This window comes from Monodon monoceros, unplaced genomic scaffold (assembly GCF_005190385.1).
Source record: "Monodon monoceros isolate NGI ecotype Baffin Bay Population unplaced genomic scaffold, NGI_Narwhal_1 Super_Scaffold_6, whole genome shotgun sequence".
Taxonomy (NCBI): Eukaryota; Metazoa; Chordata; class Mammalia; order Artiodactyla; family Monodontidae; genus Monodon; species Monodon monoceros.
The window spans coordinates 89919234-89937645 of NW_021703783.1; the positions used below are offsets into that span (position 1 = coordinate 89919234).

At 56.3% G+C, this 18412-nt stretch overlaps 1 protein-coding gene across 6 annotated transcripts in view; it reads right to left on the reverse strand.

Moving 5' to 3' along the window:
• TMPRSS6 (transmembrane serine protease 6) overlaps positions 1-18412 on the reverse strand; it is a 36712-nt gene that overhangs the window by 9728 nt on the left and 8572 nt on the right. For 2 of the 6 annotated variants that reach the window (XR_003791086.1, XM_029205169.1), the window contains exons 3-10: positions 16730-16863; positions 15436-15503; positions 14690-14916; positions 14391-14432; positions 11212-11416; positions 8276-8412; positions 6830-6942; positions 6417-6526 (exon numbers count right to left, since the gene is read on the reverse strand). Coding sequence is in view for 5 of the 6 variants with exons in the window: in XM_029205169.1 (XP_029061002.1) it covers positions 6417-6526; positions 6830-6942; positions 8276-8412; positions 11212-11416; positions 14391-14432; positions 14690-14916; positions 15436-15503; positions 16730-16863 (1036 nt within the window). In the remaining variant the exon portion in view is untranslated. Of the gene's footprint in view, positions 1-6416; positions 6527-6829; positions 6943-8275; positions 8413-11211; positions 11417-14390; positions 14433-14689; positions 15094-15344; positions 15414-15435; positions 15504-16729; positions 16864-18412 lie in introns of those variants that run through there. The other 4 variants (XM_029205170.1, XM_029205171.1, XM_029205172.1 and 1 more) reach the window with 3 other exon arrangements.

Below are 18412 nucleotides of genomic sequence, written 5' to 3' on the forward strand. Positions count from 1 at the left end.
CTTTATGTTAAAATGTAATGGGTTTCTTATTATTTTAAATGAACTGATAAATATTTTTAAATGTTCTCGGTTTTCATTTCTAATACTGTAAATATAGGTTAAAAATATAGTTTTTATACAAGGCATAAAACTCTCTGGGGTGCTCCATAATTAAAGAGTATAGAGGGGTTCTGAAATGGAAAATTTTGAGAACCACTGCTCTGCAGCCCAGGGGGACCAGAGCGGGATGAGGTGCCACCAGGGGGCGCTCCTGAACAAGCCTCGTCCTTATCCTTTTAAAACTAAGGAAGCAAGGGGGCGTTGTGGTTTGTTTTTAAAGTAGATAAACAAATGCTATCATGGATTACTATCCCCAGAGAATTGCCCTGGAGCGTGGACAGGGGATCTGGGGGCTGGGAAATACCAGGCAGGGGGAAATGAGGAATCAGGTGCATTCCTGAATAAGGTTCAGGGGCCTGGGGCACTGTCCCCAGACAGTCACGGGAGACTGTGGAGAGACAGGGAAGGAACCAGAGCCGGGTTGGAGGGCAGTGGAATGTTTCAGTTTATAAGAATTTGAGGGCTGCACGGTCACCTCAAGCCTTGGCCAGAGGCTCTAAGACACCAGCGTCAGCCGATAGGACATTCCTCTACTGGCATCCAAGAGAGGATTCCAGGATCAGCCTGTGGCTCAGCCTGGTACTCAGGAACTGCTCAGCCTGGGCAGCATTCAGTTCTCAGCCTGGAGGCCTGGGGCAGACAGGAGGTGGCAGAATCTCTGGGGCGAGGCTCTTCATTAGCAGGAGCCAGAAAAGAGGCTGTAATCTGGCAGCTCAGGCTGAATCACCCAGCTTGAGGATGATCTGTTTAGCCTGTGCAGTAGTAAAAACTTCTTTTCAAATGTAGTTGCCAGCTAATTTCACAGAACATCTTAGATTCTTGCTTCTGAAAAATAAGCCCTAGAAACACTGGCTGGAAGTGATCAGAGGCTGCCCGAATTAGGCAGGGCACGTGTGGCCCAGCTAACCAGGTTCCTCCCTCCCTCCCTCTCCCCCACGCAGCCTGCCTCAAGGAACTACGCACGCACTGGCCTGGCCCCTTTGCACATCATCATTTCTGGTTCTCGCTGAAGTGCCTTCTGCGTGAGGGTTTGCGTCCTCTGGCTCTCCAATCCCTCCCCATCCACCAAATGCTGCCCCCTCCCCCCAAACCCTGTCCAAGGAGCACCAGAAGTCTGAAAGCTGTGGAGTCCACATCTCTTCTCAGCTACAAAGTGCTGGGGGTCTGAAAGCACATTTTTGCACCGGGGCTGCCTTGCGCTTTCTCACTTTTCTGGATTTGGAGAATTTTCCTTCTTGCCTCACCTAGACAGTAAGCAGGGATCCGGTCAACCTTGCATGTCAGCAACTCTACACAGGGAGGAGTTCAAGAAAGATTGGATGGTAGATGGATGGATGGATGGACAGAAGGAAGGAAGGGTGGGTTGGTGTATTGATGGATGGGTAAATGGATGGAAGGAAGAAAGAATTGGTGGATGGATGGACGGATGGATGGATGGATGGATGGAAGGAAGGAAGGATGGAAGGATGGATGGAAGGATAGATGGATGGATACACACATACATGCATTTCCTTCCCTAAAGACAGGTTAAATGGGAAAGACAGTCAGCAAAGACAAGCACTAAAAAAAGGGAGGACACCAGTCTCACTTGGTGGCCAGAGTGGTGGACCTGAAGCTGCAGAGCTGAGGCTGAGGCTGGGCTCTGCCACGTGAACCAGCTGTGTGACCTTGGGCATCCGGCTCAACCTCAGCAAGCTCCCATTTTCATGTCTGTAAGATGGGGTGATAGCTCCCTTGTAGGGTGTTTTATGGCATGCGTGAGAAATGATTTCTTTGAAAACCAGCTGCTATCGTCGGGCTGTGAGCTCACCAAGGGCAGCAGCTGGAGCTCCTTCTTCCTCATCGCCAGCACCCGGCAGTGCCCGAGGAGCCTCTGTGGCCGCCCAGGGGATCAAAGGAGCAGAAGGGCCGCCCCATAGCCAGGCCGGGCCTGAGGGGCTCCAGCAGGCCTGAGGAGCCAGGGGCTCTGCCTGTCCCCATCGGTGAAGTGGAAATGGTAGCCGGATTTCACGAGGTCAGCTCCCTGCCCCGCCCCCAGGCCACTCAAAGGGCCTGAGGCCTCTGCTGGGGAGAAACTGGGTAGAAAACAGGGAGGTAGGGGGAAGGCAGAAAGGGCTCAGGGGAGTGAGGTGACAGTGCCCAAGGATGCCCCGCCCGTGGGGGAACCCGCCCCAGCCTCTCCTCATCACTGTGCTGGCACCTGAGGGGTGAGACACCCTCTCCCCACACCCACCCTCTGTCGCTCCTCGTCAGCGGCCATGCTGGGCCCCAGGACTGTGCCTCCCCCTCCCTACAAATCCTGTGCCTCGAAATCTACACCCTTCCCCAGACCTCTTGTGTCTTTGCCACCCACACAAGCAGATTTTCCAACAAATGCTTATTCAGAGAATTTCCCAGCAACTACATAGGCTGCTGGTTATCAAAAAAGATCAGAACTAGAGGAAATGGTCTGTCCGCTGCTTACAGTCTGGAGGTACACCTCTGCCTTCACTTCCACCCTCAGACACGGGCAGGAGCCTGGGGGCAGGGGGTCACGAGTCTCCACCGCGGGACCCCGGACCCTTAACAAAGGTCTGAGAAGTCAGGGATGGGACTTCCCAGGCTGCTCTCGGAGCTGACGAGAGGAGAGCCCCAGAAGCTGTCCGTCCCCTCAGCAGGATGCCAGTGCGTTAGTCGGGATGGCTCGGCCAAGGGAGGGAACGGCTGGCACAGCTGCTCGGAGGCTCTGCAGGAAGATTCTGCTTGAGTGTGAGCGCACAGATGAGCACGCGTACGTGCACGGATGTGCGCACACAGGCCCGCACGCCGCCACACACGCTCTGGATCACGCTGCCTAGCTCAACTCTGGTTTCTCTAGTTACGAGCTGGGTGACTTTGTGTGAATGTCTGTGCCTCTCTGTGCCTCAGTCCCTCATTGGTCTATGAAGGAGGCAGCGCGGGGCCTGCTTCCTCACCAGTTGCTGAGGGTGACGGAAACGGCACCTGAGCTCTGGGCCTGCCTGGTGCAGAGCCCAGAGCCAGTTACGAATTCATGGCCAGTGCCTTCTGGAGCTCCTGCCCATCCCGGCCTGCAGGAGCCAGCGTCCTCCACCCACGATCTCACTTACTCCTCCCTGGATGGGGACCTGCTGCATGCCCACTTTTCAGATGAGTTACCTGAGGCTGGGAGGGGTGAGTCCTTGCTGAATGGAAGGAGAGGAGCCAGGGTTTGAACACTGCTGTGTCTCATTTCAACAGCTAAGCTCTTTCCACCTCTCCAGCCCAACTTGGAATGACGTTTCATTAGGAGCTAATAAACACAACTTATTGGAAGACATCTTTCTGATGGGTAAATAATAAAAAGTTGGGGCCCTGGACCCTGGGCAGGCTTAACCCCCTTGTTTTACAGATGAGGAAGGGGGTGTACCCAGAGTTACATGCAGAAACCAGGTAAGCAGACTACCCCAAGCACATCTTCAACCCCCCAGCAGGTGGGGGAGGCTTGGGAAGAGAGAGGAGGGGGTGGGAGTGCCAGGTCTTGTCCTTAAGCCTCACCCTCCCACCCCACCCACAACCCAGCTGCACCCTGGTCCCTCGCCACCACTTCAAAAGTGCAAAAAGACAAGGACAAGAAGCCAAGTCTTTAGTCCTCCCTAGACCTCAGTTTTCCCACCTGTACAATGGGTGAGGGTAGGGCTCGATGGTCAGCCCAGCCCACTTTCTATAGCTCAACGGTGCTTTGAGACAGTGGGGAGGGTGAGACCGCTCCAACCCCGATAGACTCTGTCACAGTGCCTGAAATTTCACCATTGCACTATCATTCCTTCTGATGAAGACTCTCCCCATCTGTGGTCCACACTTGAAACCCAAGGGTAGCTCATGAAGTCCCAGCACCCAGCGCCCACACCTTTGCCTGACCCTCCTGGCTACGTCAGGGAGGCAGGAAGAAGGCCCTGCAGGGGGAGCACGTTGTGGACCACCGTGTGTCCTGCTGTTCATGGCTAGTGGTGGGCATGGGAGAGAGGCCCTGACTGTGGACCCATCTGGGTACTACTTAATCCCACTGAGCCTCGATTCCCTTCTCTGGGAAATGGAATGATGATGCCTCTGACATCACGGGCTGTCGGGCCATGAACTGATGCCCTGCGCTGAGCACCAAGCAGGTGGAATGGGGCACCTGGTGCCAGGGCCTGTCTCCCGGCTAATGGAAGAGCCATGGCGCTGGGGGCTAAGTGTGGGAGCGTCAGACCCAGGCCCTTCTCGCCCCTTCCTAGCCCCTCGCCGAGATATCAGATTCAGCTCTGGGGTTGAGAGGGTGGCGGGAAAAAACGTTATCATCATGTGGAGAACTGTGAATCAAGGACCACTCTCAGGGTCACTCTGGGCTCCTGACACTGGGGGGTGAGCCCAGCCATCCTCAGTCTGGGAAGCCCCCAGGCAGGTGGGGAGGGGCCCTGAGGGAGCACCACAGAGGATCAAGGGCGCCAAGCCCAGAAATGCCACCCACATGCTGGGACCCGTGGGACAAGATGCCTTCTGCTCTCCAAAAAGCACTGGGCCGGAGTCACACCACCTGACATCATCCCCAAACAGCACAGGCCTGAACTCACACCCTCGGCATGTCTTCTTTTTCCTTTTAATCATGGTCCCTGATAAATTGCAAAATCCCTGGAAAGGATGATGACGAGTCAACGAGCATCACCAATCCCTGTCCCCTTTTGTCTGGCTGATGCTTTTCAAAAGGATCAACCGATAAGCAAAATACAAGCGTTGGACTTCCCTGGTGGCACAGTGGTTAAGAATCCGCCTGCCAATGCAGGGGACACGGGTTCAAGCCCTGCTCCGGGAAGATTCCACATGCCACGGAGCAACTAAGCCCGTGTGCCACAACTACTGAGCCCGAGTGCCACAACTACTGAAGCCCACGCACCTAGAGTCCACGCAACAAGAGAAGCCACCCAATGAGACGCCTGTGCACTGCAACGAAGAGTAGCCCCCGCTCGCTGCAACTACAGAAAAGCCCGCGTGCAGCAACAAAGACGCAACGCAGCCAAAAATAAAAAATAAATAAATAAATGTACATATAAAAAAAAAAATACAAGCATTGGTGAATGTGGACACCAACCCCAGAATCCAAGAATTCCAAAGTCCTAGAACTTTCCAATTTTAGTGTACTGGAATCTTGGGTACTCAAAATCTGTGAAACCAAGAAATCAAGAACCTTGCATACTAGAATCCCAGCCTCCGTTAGACCCCTAGGAGCTCAGGGTTGGAAGGCGAGCAGAGGCCCAATCTGCTACTAGATGTAGAATCTTCTCTTCAGTATCTCTGGACCGCAGGTGGGGAGGGTCTCCCCAGATCTGCAAGGCTACTTTGAGATCCCTTCTCTCTCCCCAAGCCTCTGTCTCCCCTGCAAAAATGGAGCCATGGGAGGGTGTCCTTCTGCTTTCCCTCCATGCCCCCCACTCCCCTCCCGCCCCGTTATCCCCTGTGCCGGACCCATCCTCCCTGCCTCTAAGGGACGCTCCGGCACAGCATTTAGACACAGAGCCCCTCCCATTGTAAATATCCCCTCCCTTGAATGCCCTAGTTCTCTCCTTCACTCCCCAGACCAGGGAAAGCGCGTCTGCACTGCCTCCATTCCCTGCTTCCCTTGCAGCTCTCAGGACCAACAGTGGCCCACAGGGTGCCAGCCGCAGTGGGCATTTCCCAGCCTTCATCCGACTGATCAAACTGCAGCACGCCGACCAGAGGATGGCCTGGCCACGCTGTGTCCTGCCCACCTCCCCAAGGGACTCAATTCTTCCTCAGGAACTTTGACACCGAGGGGCCAAGGGCAGGACAGAGAGCAAGGGCTGGCGCCCCACAGGGGGCACGGGTGACTCAGGGTGGCCCTGGGAAGCGGTCGGGTTAGCAAGAGCAGCATGGGCGCTGGCTCTGCAGCTTCACAGCCGGGAAGCCGCTTGAATGTGGCCAACAGCAGGGAGCGGGATAAGGCAAGAGGTGTCTCCATTTGCACTTGTGTGGGTTTAGGGAAAGGCACCCTAGCACTGCTGGGTCCTGTGGCTCTGCATCACCTCACTTAAGGATTTGGGGTGACAGCACCCAAGGAAATGAAACCATTTCACTCTAACTAGGACCAACATCCAAGGTGGCTGATGACAAATGTGTGTCTGAGACTTCTGGGTGGCAGGAGGGGAGGCTGAGGCCTGGGTTGGGGGCCGGGACAGGGACTGGATCAAGGGTGAGGCAACAGGCATGATGCCCCTCTTAGGTCCCAGACCTGGGCTCCCGAGGGGGTTACCTGCAGGGACGGGAAGGGGGTTCCGGGCGGGTACCTCCGGTTCTGGATGGTCCACTGGCCTTGGGTGCACGGCGTGTCGTATTTCTGCCTCCGCAGAGTGTAAGCGTCAAACCAGAGGGCCAAGCCGTAGTCCAGGGAGGGCACCTGGGACAGAGGAGCCAGTCACCAGGGGGCCCGTGGGCTGCGGCCAGGAGGGGGTCCCACCTCCCAGGGCAACAAAGCGGGGAAGGGGCCTGCCAACACAGAGTGCCAGCTGGGGCTGAGGTCTGTCAGTCACTCAGCAAACAGGCGTCGCCATGGCAACAGAGCCATCCCACCCGCCCTGGAAGGATTTGTACCCAGAGCTCAGCCTGTGGGTGCTTCAGCAGAGGCAGGACAGTGCTCCCCTCCCAGCTGGGATCCCCGGAGGTCTATAGGGTGCTCTGGGCAGAGGGTAGGTGGGCTCACCGTGAGGTGCCAGGAGCAGTGGGTGCTGGGTGAGTAGTAGCTGGGGAAGTATGGCGTGCTGAGGACGCCCTGCAGCTCCAGCCGGCCTTCCAGGGTCAGATTCACCTCACAGGCTTGGCCCGGAGAACAGAAGTTACACAGGGTGCCTTGGACCCACCCCGCTGCACCTGCCAGCAGGTGGGGGGCAGCTGAAACCCATGCCCCCTACTGCCACTAAACAGTACAGCCTGATGACTGAGTGTGAATGTGTGACCTTGGGCCTCAGTTTCCTCATCTGTGAAACAGGGACAATAACAGTACATACCTCATAGGGCAGTTGAGTGGATTAAACAGACGTGGTATGTAGTAAGTGCTCAATAAATGTTCGCTGCTGACATCAGCTGTGCAACCCTTCACGGTTTACTGAATGTGCTCACTGCTGCGCCAGCCTCACAGTTACGGGGGTTGGGGAGGGAGAATCGTTCCCCTTTTCAAACATGAGGTTTGGGGAAGAGGAGCCACTTGGCTGACGTCACACAGTGAGAGGGCGAGGCATGGGCAGCAGGTGTGTTCCCAGCTAGCACAACACCTTCCATGGAAGTCAGGGGCCCTAAAGCCCCCATTCCCTCCCCATAGAGCTATGTCAGAGACGTCCATGAGAATGGGCAGCAATGGCACCTCTTTAGCTCCAGGGACTCCCAGGGGTCACCTGTGGACCTGGGCCACCAGCAGGAGACCAGTGGGGTGGACACCAGGGGACGGAGGGGAAAGCCGGTGGGAAGAGGCAGACTGACGGCAGAGGCAGGGAGAGGCTCTTTGTGTAGTTCCTGTTTACAACCCTCCCTTCCACTGAGCCCAGGACAGCCCAGGACAGCCAGCCATCGGGTGTGAAGGGTGGGACGTGCTCTTCCTGAGAAAGGGGGTGGAGGAGGGGGAATCTGAAGCAGGAGGAGAGTGGGGGAGTCTCAGTGGGGCAGCCTGGGGGACCCTTTCCCAAGGAATGCTGTGAATCGCCCTCCCCTGAGCCATCTCCAGGGACGACTGTGTGGTTGGCCTTTGGTGTGAGAGGGTTGTCTGGTGGACCCCACGCTCCAGGCTCAGCCAGGGTGGGTGCAGAGGGAAGAGGGGGCAGGGGAGGACAGAGAGAGGAGGGCAGACAGACAGTAACCTCAGGAAAGAAAGAGTCAGAAAGAGGGCAGGAGAGAGAATGAGGGGGAGATGAGGGAGGGCGGGAGAGAGGGGCAGGGGAGGGGGTGGGGGGGCGGGGGGGGGAAATGGAGCGAGAATAGAGAGAGATAAAGGGGGTCCAGGGGTGGGGGTGAGGTTGGAGAGCAGAGGCACTTCCAGAACCTTCCCTCCCCCATCCCATCCCCAACCAGAGCAAAGAAGGTGAAGGCAAGCCCGAGGAGCACCCCTGGCTTCTGCCACTGTGCCCCTCCCATCCCCTAGGGACCCCTGACCCCTCACCTTGGAAGGCCACGGGCTGCACGGAGAGCACGAAGGGGTCATAGTAGCTGTGCAGGCCCTTCTTCCAGACCACCGCCATGATGGCGCCCGATGCCAGGACCTCCACCACGGGCTCCTGGCGACTGCAGCCATAGACCCTGGTGGGACAGAGAAAGGTGGCGACGGGGGAGGCAGGGTCTGAGACGGGCATCAGGGAGGGCAGCGGGTTTCCGGGAGGAGCAGAGGAGGAGGGATTGGCAGCCTATACATCTGGGTCTTCGGCTAGTCTGCTGTGTGTCCTCAGGCAGGTGTCTGACCGTCACTGGCCCAGGGGGCTGACTGGAGGCCCTGTAAGGGTCAGGCCAGCTCCTCAGGGGAGAGAAGCCAAAAGGTTACCCAGACTTCTGGAGCTTACAATTCGACTGTGATGGCTCATTCCAGGCCCATAGCACCCCTCCACCCCCTCAGAATCCCTGTGACCCCTGAGTGCCCAGCAGGCAGACCAGACTGGCACTATACCCGCTGGCTGGCCACACCTGACCCCTGGCCCTGTTCTGGGCTGGAACAGAGAGGAGACAGGTGTGCGGTCTGGTGATCCCTTGGGCACCCCAGGATTCTACCCAGAGCCTGCCATGGGGGAGGCACAGAGGAAATAGCAGTATCTTAGAATTCTAGACTCTTAGAGGAATGTCAGCCCTGAAAAGGCTTTTCAGAGATTGTCAAGGTCAACCGCTTGGTTTCCAGGTGGGGAAACCCAGGCTCACGAACGTGCCAAGGCCCCACCCTGGGTCCACAGCAGAGACAGACCCACGCTAGGCATTGCCTGTGACGGCGTCTGGCGCCCCTGCTGTGTCCATGCGCATGGTCGGCCCATCTCAGGTGGAGTGCTCCCGGCTTCCCTCTCCCTCACTCTTTGCCAACATCTGCCAAACTTCCCCTTGCCTCCGACAGAATTCTCTGGAGCCCTTGCTAATCGGTAGACCAATTCCCAGAAAGCTAATAACCCTACTTCCCCCGGAGGGGGCACGCCAGCATCCAGCTGCGGGGTACTGCCTGGCCGGCGCCGGCCCTGGAGCTCTGGCCTTGACTGATGGGAGTGGGCGGCCACGTGGGGGGCTGCAGGCACCCAGGGAAGTGTGAGAAATCCAAGCACAGCCTCAAAAACACCACCCACAGCAGCCCTGGCAACGCTGGCCACTGTGGAGGGAAGACTGAGCAATCCCAGGAATTTCCCCAGGAGGGTCCTGGTGCCCCAGGGTCCTGGGAAGGGGCATTTCCCCTGGCCTCCGCCTGCCCAGGCACTGGTCCCCACTCCGCTGGCTTGATCTCACTGCGGGGGGCGGGCGGAGGGGTCCACCCGGCGGTACCAGGCCCTCCCCGCCTCCACTGCTCCTCTCCTCCAGGAGGTGGGAGGTAAGATATTCGGATTAAGAGGGACCTGAGGTCGCCTTTAACGGTTTCTTTTAATATTGGGGATTTCTTTTATTTACTTAGCAGCTGAGCCCTTGTTGTAACTAAAACGAGGTGAAAGTTGGTGGAGGTCCCACCAGCTCCCCCCGCCCTCCAACCCCGCCCCCGCGTCTCCCCATTACCACCAAAGTCCCCCCTTCATGGTCTGGGGTGCAAGTCTGAGGACCTCCCCAGTCTTGTCTGACCCATCATTTTACACCTTCTCCAAGGGTCTGAGACGGAGTGAGCCACTTGGTGCCACTGTGAGTAGGGACAGAGCTGAGCCGGCAGTCAGGTCCCCTCTGTAACAGCAGGCTGCGGGGGGCGCTTGGAGAAGCCCCAGGGAAAGCGCTGAAGCGTTCCCACCCTCATCAGTCCTGGAAATGAGCTGCGTCTGGCTTCTCTGGGCTCCCCAGAGCCCTCCAGGAACCCAGCCCACGCACACGCCAGATTGCGGTCAGCACGTGGCAGGGCTGTGGGGGGGCGGGGGGAGGGCTGCAGAGCCTCAGACCCTGGAGAGTGAGAGAGGCCCCGGGGGAGGGGGCCGGGGAGAACCTTCACCCAGCTCGCCCTTCAGGACTGCCCTTGATCTTGAACATGCAGGTCCCACCCCCATCCCGAAAGCTGGAAGCTGGGTGCCTGAGAAAGACAGAGGAGGCAGCAGCCGGGTGCCCCAGGGTGTCCCCTGACCTCCTACAGACCTACTCCCCTCTCCCACCCAGTGGGGGGGTGATCAGGCTCCTGGAGGCCAAGGCCATTTCCAGCCCCTTCATGGTCTCCCGACAGCCCACCACCTGCCCGCCTTCTGCATTCCATGTCATATCCTAAAGCCCTTCTCCTCTGCTCAAGAACTTTCTGTTAGTTCCTCACTTAGCAAGTATTAAAGTTCAGATAGCTCCTGGCATTCCATGCCCTTCGTTACTCAGCCCCAACTCGACTATATATAATGATAGTAGTAATGGATAGCTACTGGATGTTTAACGGATACATTTAATGTACAGTAATAATGGACAGCATTACTATGTGTGAGGAGCCTGGCCCAGCAGGTCTGATTTAAATCCTCACAATAACCTTGCAAGGTAGGCATGGCTGTGCACACATTTTACAGGTGAGGAAACTGAGGCGCAGAGAGGCAAAGTAACTTGGCTTACAGCACACTGCTAGAAAGCAGTAGAGTATGGTTGGAAGTCTGGGGCTGCCAGACTCTGGAGCATTCTAACAAGATCACGTCGCCTCCCAGAGCTGACCTTAGGGGTCATCTAGTACACCTGTTTTGTTACAAATGGGGAAACTGAGGCTGGGGGAGGGGAAGGGGATTGCTCACAGCACATAGCCTTTTCCAGTCTCCTCTCACCATCTCCCTCTGGGCTGGCCTCACTGTCTCCCGGATACCAAATACCAGGGCCTGGGGTCACACAGCCCCTTGTCTCAGAACACTGGATGTGGCTTTGACCCCACACCGTCACCCCCTTCCCAACCCTCCCCCCACTGCCCTCCCAGGGACTCACGAGGTGATAAGCCTCCTCTCGAGGGGCCCAGCCACATCATACATGGCTAGCCGGTCCCGGCAGTCAGCCAGCATCCACTCCAGCCGGAGTTTGAGCATGAGATCCTCGGGGCCCTGCAGGTGCCACAGGCAGCTGGAGGCCAGGGGGTCGGGACCCTTCAGCCGGAGGACCTGGCCCTGGCCCACGTAGCTGTAGCGGTAGCAGCCTGGAGTGGGGAAAGGGACAGGCCCCCTGACCCCTGTTAGCTGGGAGGAGAGACCCGCGGTGGGCCCAGCCCTGTCAGGTCCTCACCCAAGCAGGGGTGGGGCGGGGAGAGTAGCTGGATGGGGGTCAGCCCAGATACGCTATATCCCAGCTTTCTGTTTCCCTACTGCTCCATCCCCAGCCTCCTCAACCATGCACTCATTCATTGGTTCATTCATTCGTTCTCTTAGCACTCACTGAGCTCTCCATGCCAGGCGAGTGCCAGAGAAAGGTCCCGTCACTTTCCGGGAGCAAGGAGAGCAGCAGGGAAAGATGCAGGCACTGGGCGGAATAGCTCAGAAGTGAGGGCTCCCAGGGAAGTCCTGGGAGGTCACAGAGTAAGGAAAGGGCCGCAGGCCAGCGCGGACAGGGGACTTTGAGTCAGGAGGGCAAGTGGGAGGAGGGAGGCAGGACCCAGATCACGCCCAGGAGAGAAGCCTTTTCCTCCTGCAGCCGTGGGAGCCATGGAAGGTTAGGCAGGGCTGGGACATGGTCGGGCTTGGATCACAGACTCCTCTGGCTACTGGGAGCAAAGCTGAGGAGGCCGGGAGACCAGTGGGATGGCCAAGCAATAAAGGGAGCGGGCTGAGGGCTTCATTTCAGGTGGAGAGAAGGGAGTGTGTTCCAGTGGGGCTGGGAGGCAGCCCGGGTAGAGGAAGTGAGCTCAAGCTAGTATGCTGCCATAAGTATGTCGTTTAAACGTCATCATGATGAGCCTGTGAAGCAGGGAGGATGGGTGCTCTGCCAGGAAGCAGTAAGGATTCGGGAGTAAGCCCCGGATGTGGGAGGCAGCCTGGTATGTGGGGAGTCCAGACGCTGGGTGGTCGTCCCGGCACCACCTCTTATCGGCTGCGTGACTCTGGGCCAGTCACTCAGCCACCCTGAGTTCTGTCAAATGGACAAAGTACTAACCTCTGCCCCACCTCCTTCTCTGTGTGGTTCTGAGGACCAGGAAGGGAATGGAGGTGAGTGAACAGGCTTTGCTCTGATACTGCTGCCTCCTGCTCAACGCCCTCTTCCCTGGCCATCCTGACTCCAGCTGGGGAGCCGACCTCCCCAGGGAGAGAGCTCTGACATCTGCAAGGGGAAGGGTCAGGACCCCTGGGGAAAGGTACCTGGCTGTTCCTAGGCGTTTATATTCTTTAAATCTTGCTCCAAGGTGATGCTTTGCTTTTGCCATTTTAATAATTACTTTTTTTGTGAAGCAAATTAAGTAGAGAGGGATGTGCTGGTCTCTGTTGATAATCAGAAACATCTTTGGGGAGCCTGGGCGAAAGTAAATGAAACGGCCTTCTGTGTTCTCCTCACCTGGCCCCTTCCCCGCTGGACCTGACAGATTCCTACCTACCCCCCAATCCTGAGTCTGTTGCCCCCTCCTCCATGAAGCATTCCAGGACCCCCCGGTCAGGAGCAACTCCTTCCTCCCTCTAGAAGCACATCCCTTCCTCTGCTTTGGCTCACAGCCCCCAGGGTCCACCTCTGTCCCCAGGGCAGAACGATTCCCTTTCTGCACTGCCTCCAGGACCTCTATTCTAGCCCTGGCACTAGGTGATGTGAGATTCTGTTTATGTGTGTGTCTCCCTCATGGGGCTCAGAGCTCCTCCGAGGGCAGGGGTGAGGACACGGTCAGCTGGTGTCTTCAGAGCAGGCATGGGGCCTGGCATGGATAAACTGCCCCAAAAGCCCGTTTAAAGGACTTGAATTGTCACCCTCGCCCCATTAGGCATTGCACTCCAGGAGGGCAGGGGCTCTGGACATGCACTGAACTAAATAAGGATCATGATAAAGCAGCTGCCAGAAACTTGGGGACACGTGGACACCCGGCACAACCAAGGGCAATGGAAAGGCCCATTCCAGACCAAGGGTCAGAGCAACATGTGCACCAATGCAGTGTTAGATGATAGACAGATGACAGATAAGCACAAGATCTGTTTCTCGTGCTCTCCTTTGGACACAAGGAGGGAACATCCTACTGGTCCCTTCATCGGTGAGTTAAAGAAATCTTTGACATATGCTCATATCTTTGTATGAGAATCATGATTTTCAGTATTTGAAAATTGTCCTTTGACTCCACCACCACCACCTCCATTCACCAAGGAAATAAGCATGTGACCAGCCACATGGCAGGAGAGGAAGGTCAGAAAAGGTATAACCAGGATTTCAACTCTGCCTCCCTAGGTAGTCTAGGAAGAATCTGGGAATTTTGGAACTCATGCTCAGAGCCACAGGGTACAGTAGCCTAGGTGATGCACTGCACAAGTGCAGGAGTCTCCAGTCACACAGACCATAATGTGGGCAGTGCTCCCTGGCGTTGTGCAGCATGGTGGCCCTGCTGGTGCTTTGCTTCCCAGGGTTCAGTGGGAAGACTGGAGCCCCTTGGAGAAAAGCAAGGTGACTCTAGCAATAGGGCATGGGGGTGGGGTGGGAGGAGAGGACAGATTAGCCTGGCTGGCTGAGAAAGGGAAGGAAAAGTTGGAGGGAGTATCCTTGAATGTGACAGAAATATCTCCCAAAGACCAAGTTTTAAAGCCAAAGTGATTGATATACCTCGAATTGGCAAGATTATTTTCTACCATCAGTGGAAATGGTAGATTGTGGGCAAATGGAATTCCATGATAGAAAAGTAGGGTCACATTGATGTGCAAATAAATCTGCTACTCGCTCACCCCCCCACACGCAACACACACACACTTTTGTACAAGAGACACACGCACACACACACACGTGTTCACATGTGCACAACACCTCCTCCCCTCCCCCCACAAGCCCCCAGTCTCGCTCAGGACCCATCACTGAGGCCACCGTGGTGCCCCCTGGGTAACCCCAGACCATGCCTCCTGCACCCATAGAAGCCATGTGGACCCCTGACACTCAACCAAACCAAGGAAAACACCAACTCAAAAGGAAAGTGGGGAGGAAAAACCAAAGTCGCGTACCCAGCGTGGAATTCAGTGCAACTATGTCTTTCACACTGGCTTCTGTTAAAAGGAAACGAACAAATAAACAGATCAAAAATAAATAAATAAAATGAAATACAAAATAAAAATAGAAGAGACTATCAGAGCCAGCCTGTCTGACATTGACCCTGACTGCCCATCCTCCCCCATGCCCCCGCCCCTCAGTCCTGGCTCCTGGCTACTCAGTGGGGGGCCCATCCCCGAGAGCATCCCAGCCCTGGCAGCAGCCTTCCCAGGCCTTGCCAGACCGTCCCACGTTCCCTGTCCCCAGTACTGACCCAGGATCACCAGGCCCTCGGGGTCCACCTCATACTCGGCCCTGTAGGGAACAGGGGCCGAGCTGTTGGCCGTGGACAGCAGCTCCTCCACCAGCAGGGCCCGCACCACCTCGGGGTTCAGCATCGGCCGGCGGTGCTCGGGGATTTGGAGGATGAACCAGAAGAAGCAGGTGAGCGGTCCCTCCCTGATGTGGCAGCAGCGAGAGGGGCTGGGGGCGGAGCCTGGACTTTGGGCCCCGCCCAGCACCCTGCTCCTGATGGGAGCTGGGGGAGGACACCAACTGCGGCTCATGCGCATTGAGCGCTTACTACTTGTCAGGGTCTGCTCTCCACTATCACTTGGAAGTCTCCTAACAACCTCTGAGGGAGGGGCTCTCAACAGCCCCATTTCACAGATGAGAAAACTGAGGCACGAGAGGTTAGGTTGTGTGCCACGGACCCTGTCATAGTGAATGGGACAGCTGCCTACCACTCCTCCATGTCCTCACCTGATACCCATCAGGCCGTTGCTAAGGGCGCCACGGCCACTGTCTAGGGTAATCCCTACCACACCATTGTGCCTATTCTCCAGATGAGAAAGCCAAGCTGGGTGAAGGGAGGTCACATGCAGGAAGCCAAGTTTCCTCTCCGTGCCTCAGTTTCCCCATTTTAAAACATGAAGCCATTGCCTCAGAAGCCTACAGTGTCTTTCATTCTTTGAGTCTAAAGTTCTAGCAGGGGCCGGTCGTGGGGCCCAGGCGACTCACCCAAAGGAGTAGACGGAGCTAGAGTTGTAGTAAGTACCCAGGCAGGTGCTGGCAATGAGCTCCTTGAGCTAAAAGGAGGGGAAAAAAGCAGAGCCCCCTGGTGACCCTCTGTAGAAACCCCCTCCTGCCCTGAGATGCCCTTTGCCCCTCCCAACAGCCCTGCTTGACAGAGGAGCCTATGGGGTAGAGAGGCTTGCCCATGGTCACACGGTGGGCAGTGGCCATGCCAGGAAGCAAACCTCATTCCATCTTTTTACCCCTCCCCCTACACCTGGGCACTGCCCCTGACACCTCCACGTCTACCAGCTCTGACCTCAGTCAGACCACCAGTGGCCTCTCCCCCTCATCAAAAGTCACTCCTCGACTCTGAGAAGCCCCACTAGGCTCCCGAGTCCCCTCCTCAGCCCCAGCCACCAGCCACGGGAGCTGAGCTGGCTGGTCTTTGCACGTGTTCAGTGGCAGTGCCACTGGCAGGGTGGAAAGGCAGGACTGTGGGTTCTTAAAGCACTCTGAACGGCGTAGAGGTAATGTCCACACTCTCCTCTCTCATTTCAACCCCACGACAACCCTACAGACAGGCACTGTTGTTATCACTCCACTTTACACGAAAGGAAAGAGAGCCTTGGGTGGGTCTCCCAGAAGCGGGTCCTGAGGCAGGCGGTTTATTTGGAGGTGATTCCAAGGAACACCGGTGGGGAAGACAGATGGGCAGGGAGGCAGCCGTTCACGGCTGTGAAGGTGCCGGCCAGAGCTGTGGCAACTGAGGTGCCATCCAACAGGGACCTCTGAGAGACTGCGGGGGCATCTTCAGAACTGCTCCCACCAAGGGTCAAGGGAGCCGGGGTATTTATCCACCTTCTCCATCTCTCACGTCTGAGGGTCGCTGCTGGGAATAACTCCTCAGCACTTCCGGCCCGCCCTTCAGGGTGCTGTCCTGCGACCTAAGAGTGGCAGGTGCTGGCCATGGGAGACCATCCCCAGTGAAGTAAGCCATTGCCCGGCAACAGAGGGTGTGTGGGTGGGTCCGGGCAGCATCCCTGCACTGCCCTAATTTCCTAAGGTCATGCTTCTACTAAGTGGCACAATCAGGATTTAGTCCAAGTGCATTTGACCCCAGAGCCCGCTACCTTTCCCACCACCCTACACCACCTCGTTTCCATTGTGCCTGGAACAGGGCTCTGATCCCAGTGAGTGTGTTGGATGGACTAACCCACTGGCTTGACGTGATCAGGCCCCTCCCCTCTCCCTTCTTGTCCCCACCATCCTTCCCTCCCATCCCCGCAATCCTTCCTACCATCATCTGAGCTTTGGTGGTTTCACTGCGGAAGGCACTGGACTCCCGGCGGGCAAGGTCCTGGGAGAAGTGGCGATTGAGCACACGGAGGCTGCCTGAGTACACCTGGCTGACCGTCATCTCTGCCTTGTGCCCTACCCAGGAAGAAACCAGCAAAGTTAACCAAGGGAACAGATGGGGACGGCTCCTGTGTCCCCCACACCTTCTTCTGCCACCCTGAACCCCCAGCTCAGCCTCCAGCATCTTAGGTCTCCAAGGCACCACCACCACCATCATCATCTTTGTCATTGTCATTCAGAGTTTGTGTAGTGACAGACTGGTCCCACTACGCCAGGGAGGAGAGAGGCCAACTGGTGAATGGCGTCCCAGAGGCTCCCAGGCAGAAGCTGACACGGTGATCAGTCCAGGACATAGATGCCAAGAAACCCACATGGGCCCAGTAGGTCAAGTCCTTGGTTTAGCACCTCTGTGTTGTCCAGCGGGTTGTCCAGGTTGCACCTACAATGTGGGGTACACTAATAAACCAAGACAGACGGGTCTCCCTGTGTGGAGCTGACAGTAGTGGGTAAGACAGATGTTCCCCCAGTAACCATACAACCTGTGGGATTCATATGCCAGCAGCGTCTTGAAGAAGCACAAGTTGCTATTGAGGGGGGGACATGGCAAAGAAAGCCTGGGCCAGGGTGACCCTCCATCTGAGATGGGAGGAGTGGAGAGTAAACTGGGAAGAGGGGAAAGAGGGAAGTACCTTCAGGGCAGCAGGAATAGCACGTGCAAAGGCCCTGCGACAGAGGGATCATGGCAAGGACCAGGGCCAAAAGCCTGTTTGGCTGGAGCAGTCAGATAGGCGGAGGTATAATAAGAGATTGAGACATCAGCAGGGCAAGATTTTGGTCTTTCCCTAATGAGCAAGGGAAACCACGAAAGGTTTAAAATCAGGGATGACGTCATCAGATTTCCGTTTTGCAAAGATTGTTTTGGCTGATGTGAAGACAATAGATCCACAGCCCAGGGTTTATACCCCTATTCAGTCATTTATTCATTCATTCAATAAATATTTATTGAGAACCTGCTATGTTTAGGGACTGGCCTAGAGCACTTGGGAATATACCAGTATAACAATGAACAAAATAATCAAGAAAAAACAAACCTGTCCTTCAGAGCTTGTAGTCTAACAAGAAAGACAGACAATAAACAACAAACATAGGACATAACACGTTAGAGGTGTAAGTGGTGTGGAAATCAAGGGCTGGTGTGGGCTGCAACTTGGAGGCCAGAGAAGAGGGAGATGGTATCAGCCATGTGGATGTTAATCTATGGGACGAGCATTTCAGGCAGCAGACCGGCAAGTGCAAAGGCCCTGAGGCAGGAGCTTGTCTGGATGTTTGAGGAACAGCAAGGAGTGAGCTAGGGGAGAGCAGGAGGAGATGACATGGGGGAGGGGGAGGTCATGTAGGGCCTTGCAACCCTGGAAGGACTTTGATTTTTGCTCTGAGTGAGACAGGAGCCCTGGGAGGCTCTAAGCAGAGAAGTTAGATGATTCGATTTGCTTTGTAAAAATATCCCTCTGCCTCTGTGTTGAGAACAGGCTCTAAGGAGGCAAAGGCAGAAGCAGAGAGAACTACAGGAGGCTCCTGCAGCCGTCAAGTGAGAGTGGTCCAGGGGAGACCGGACCAGGCTGCG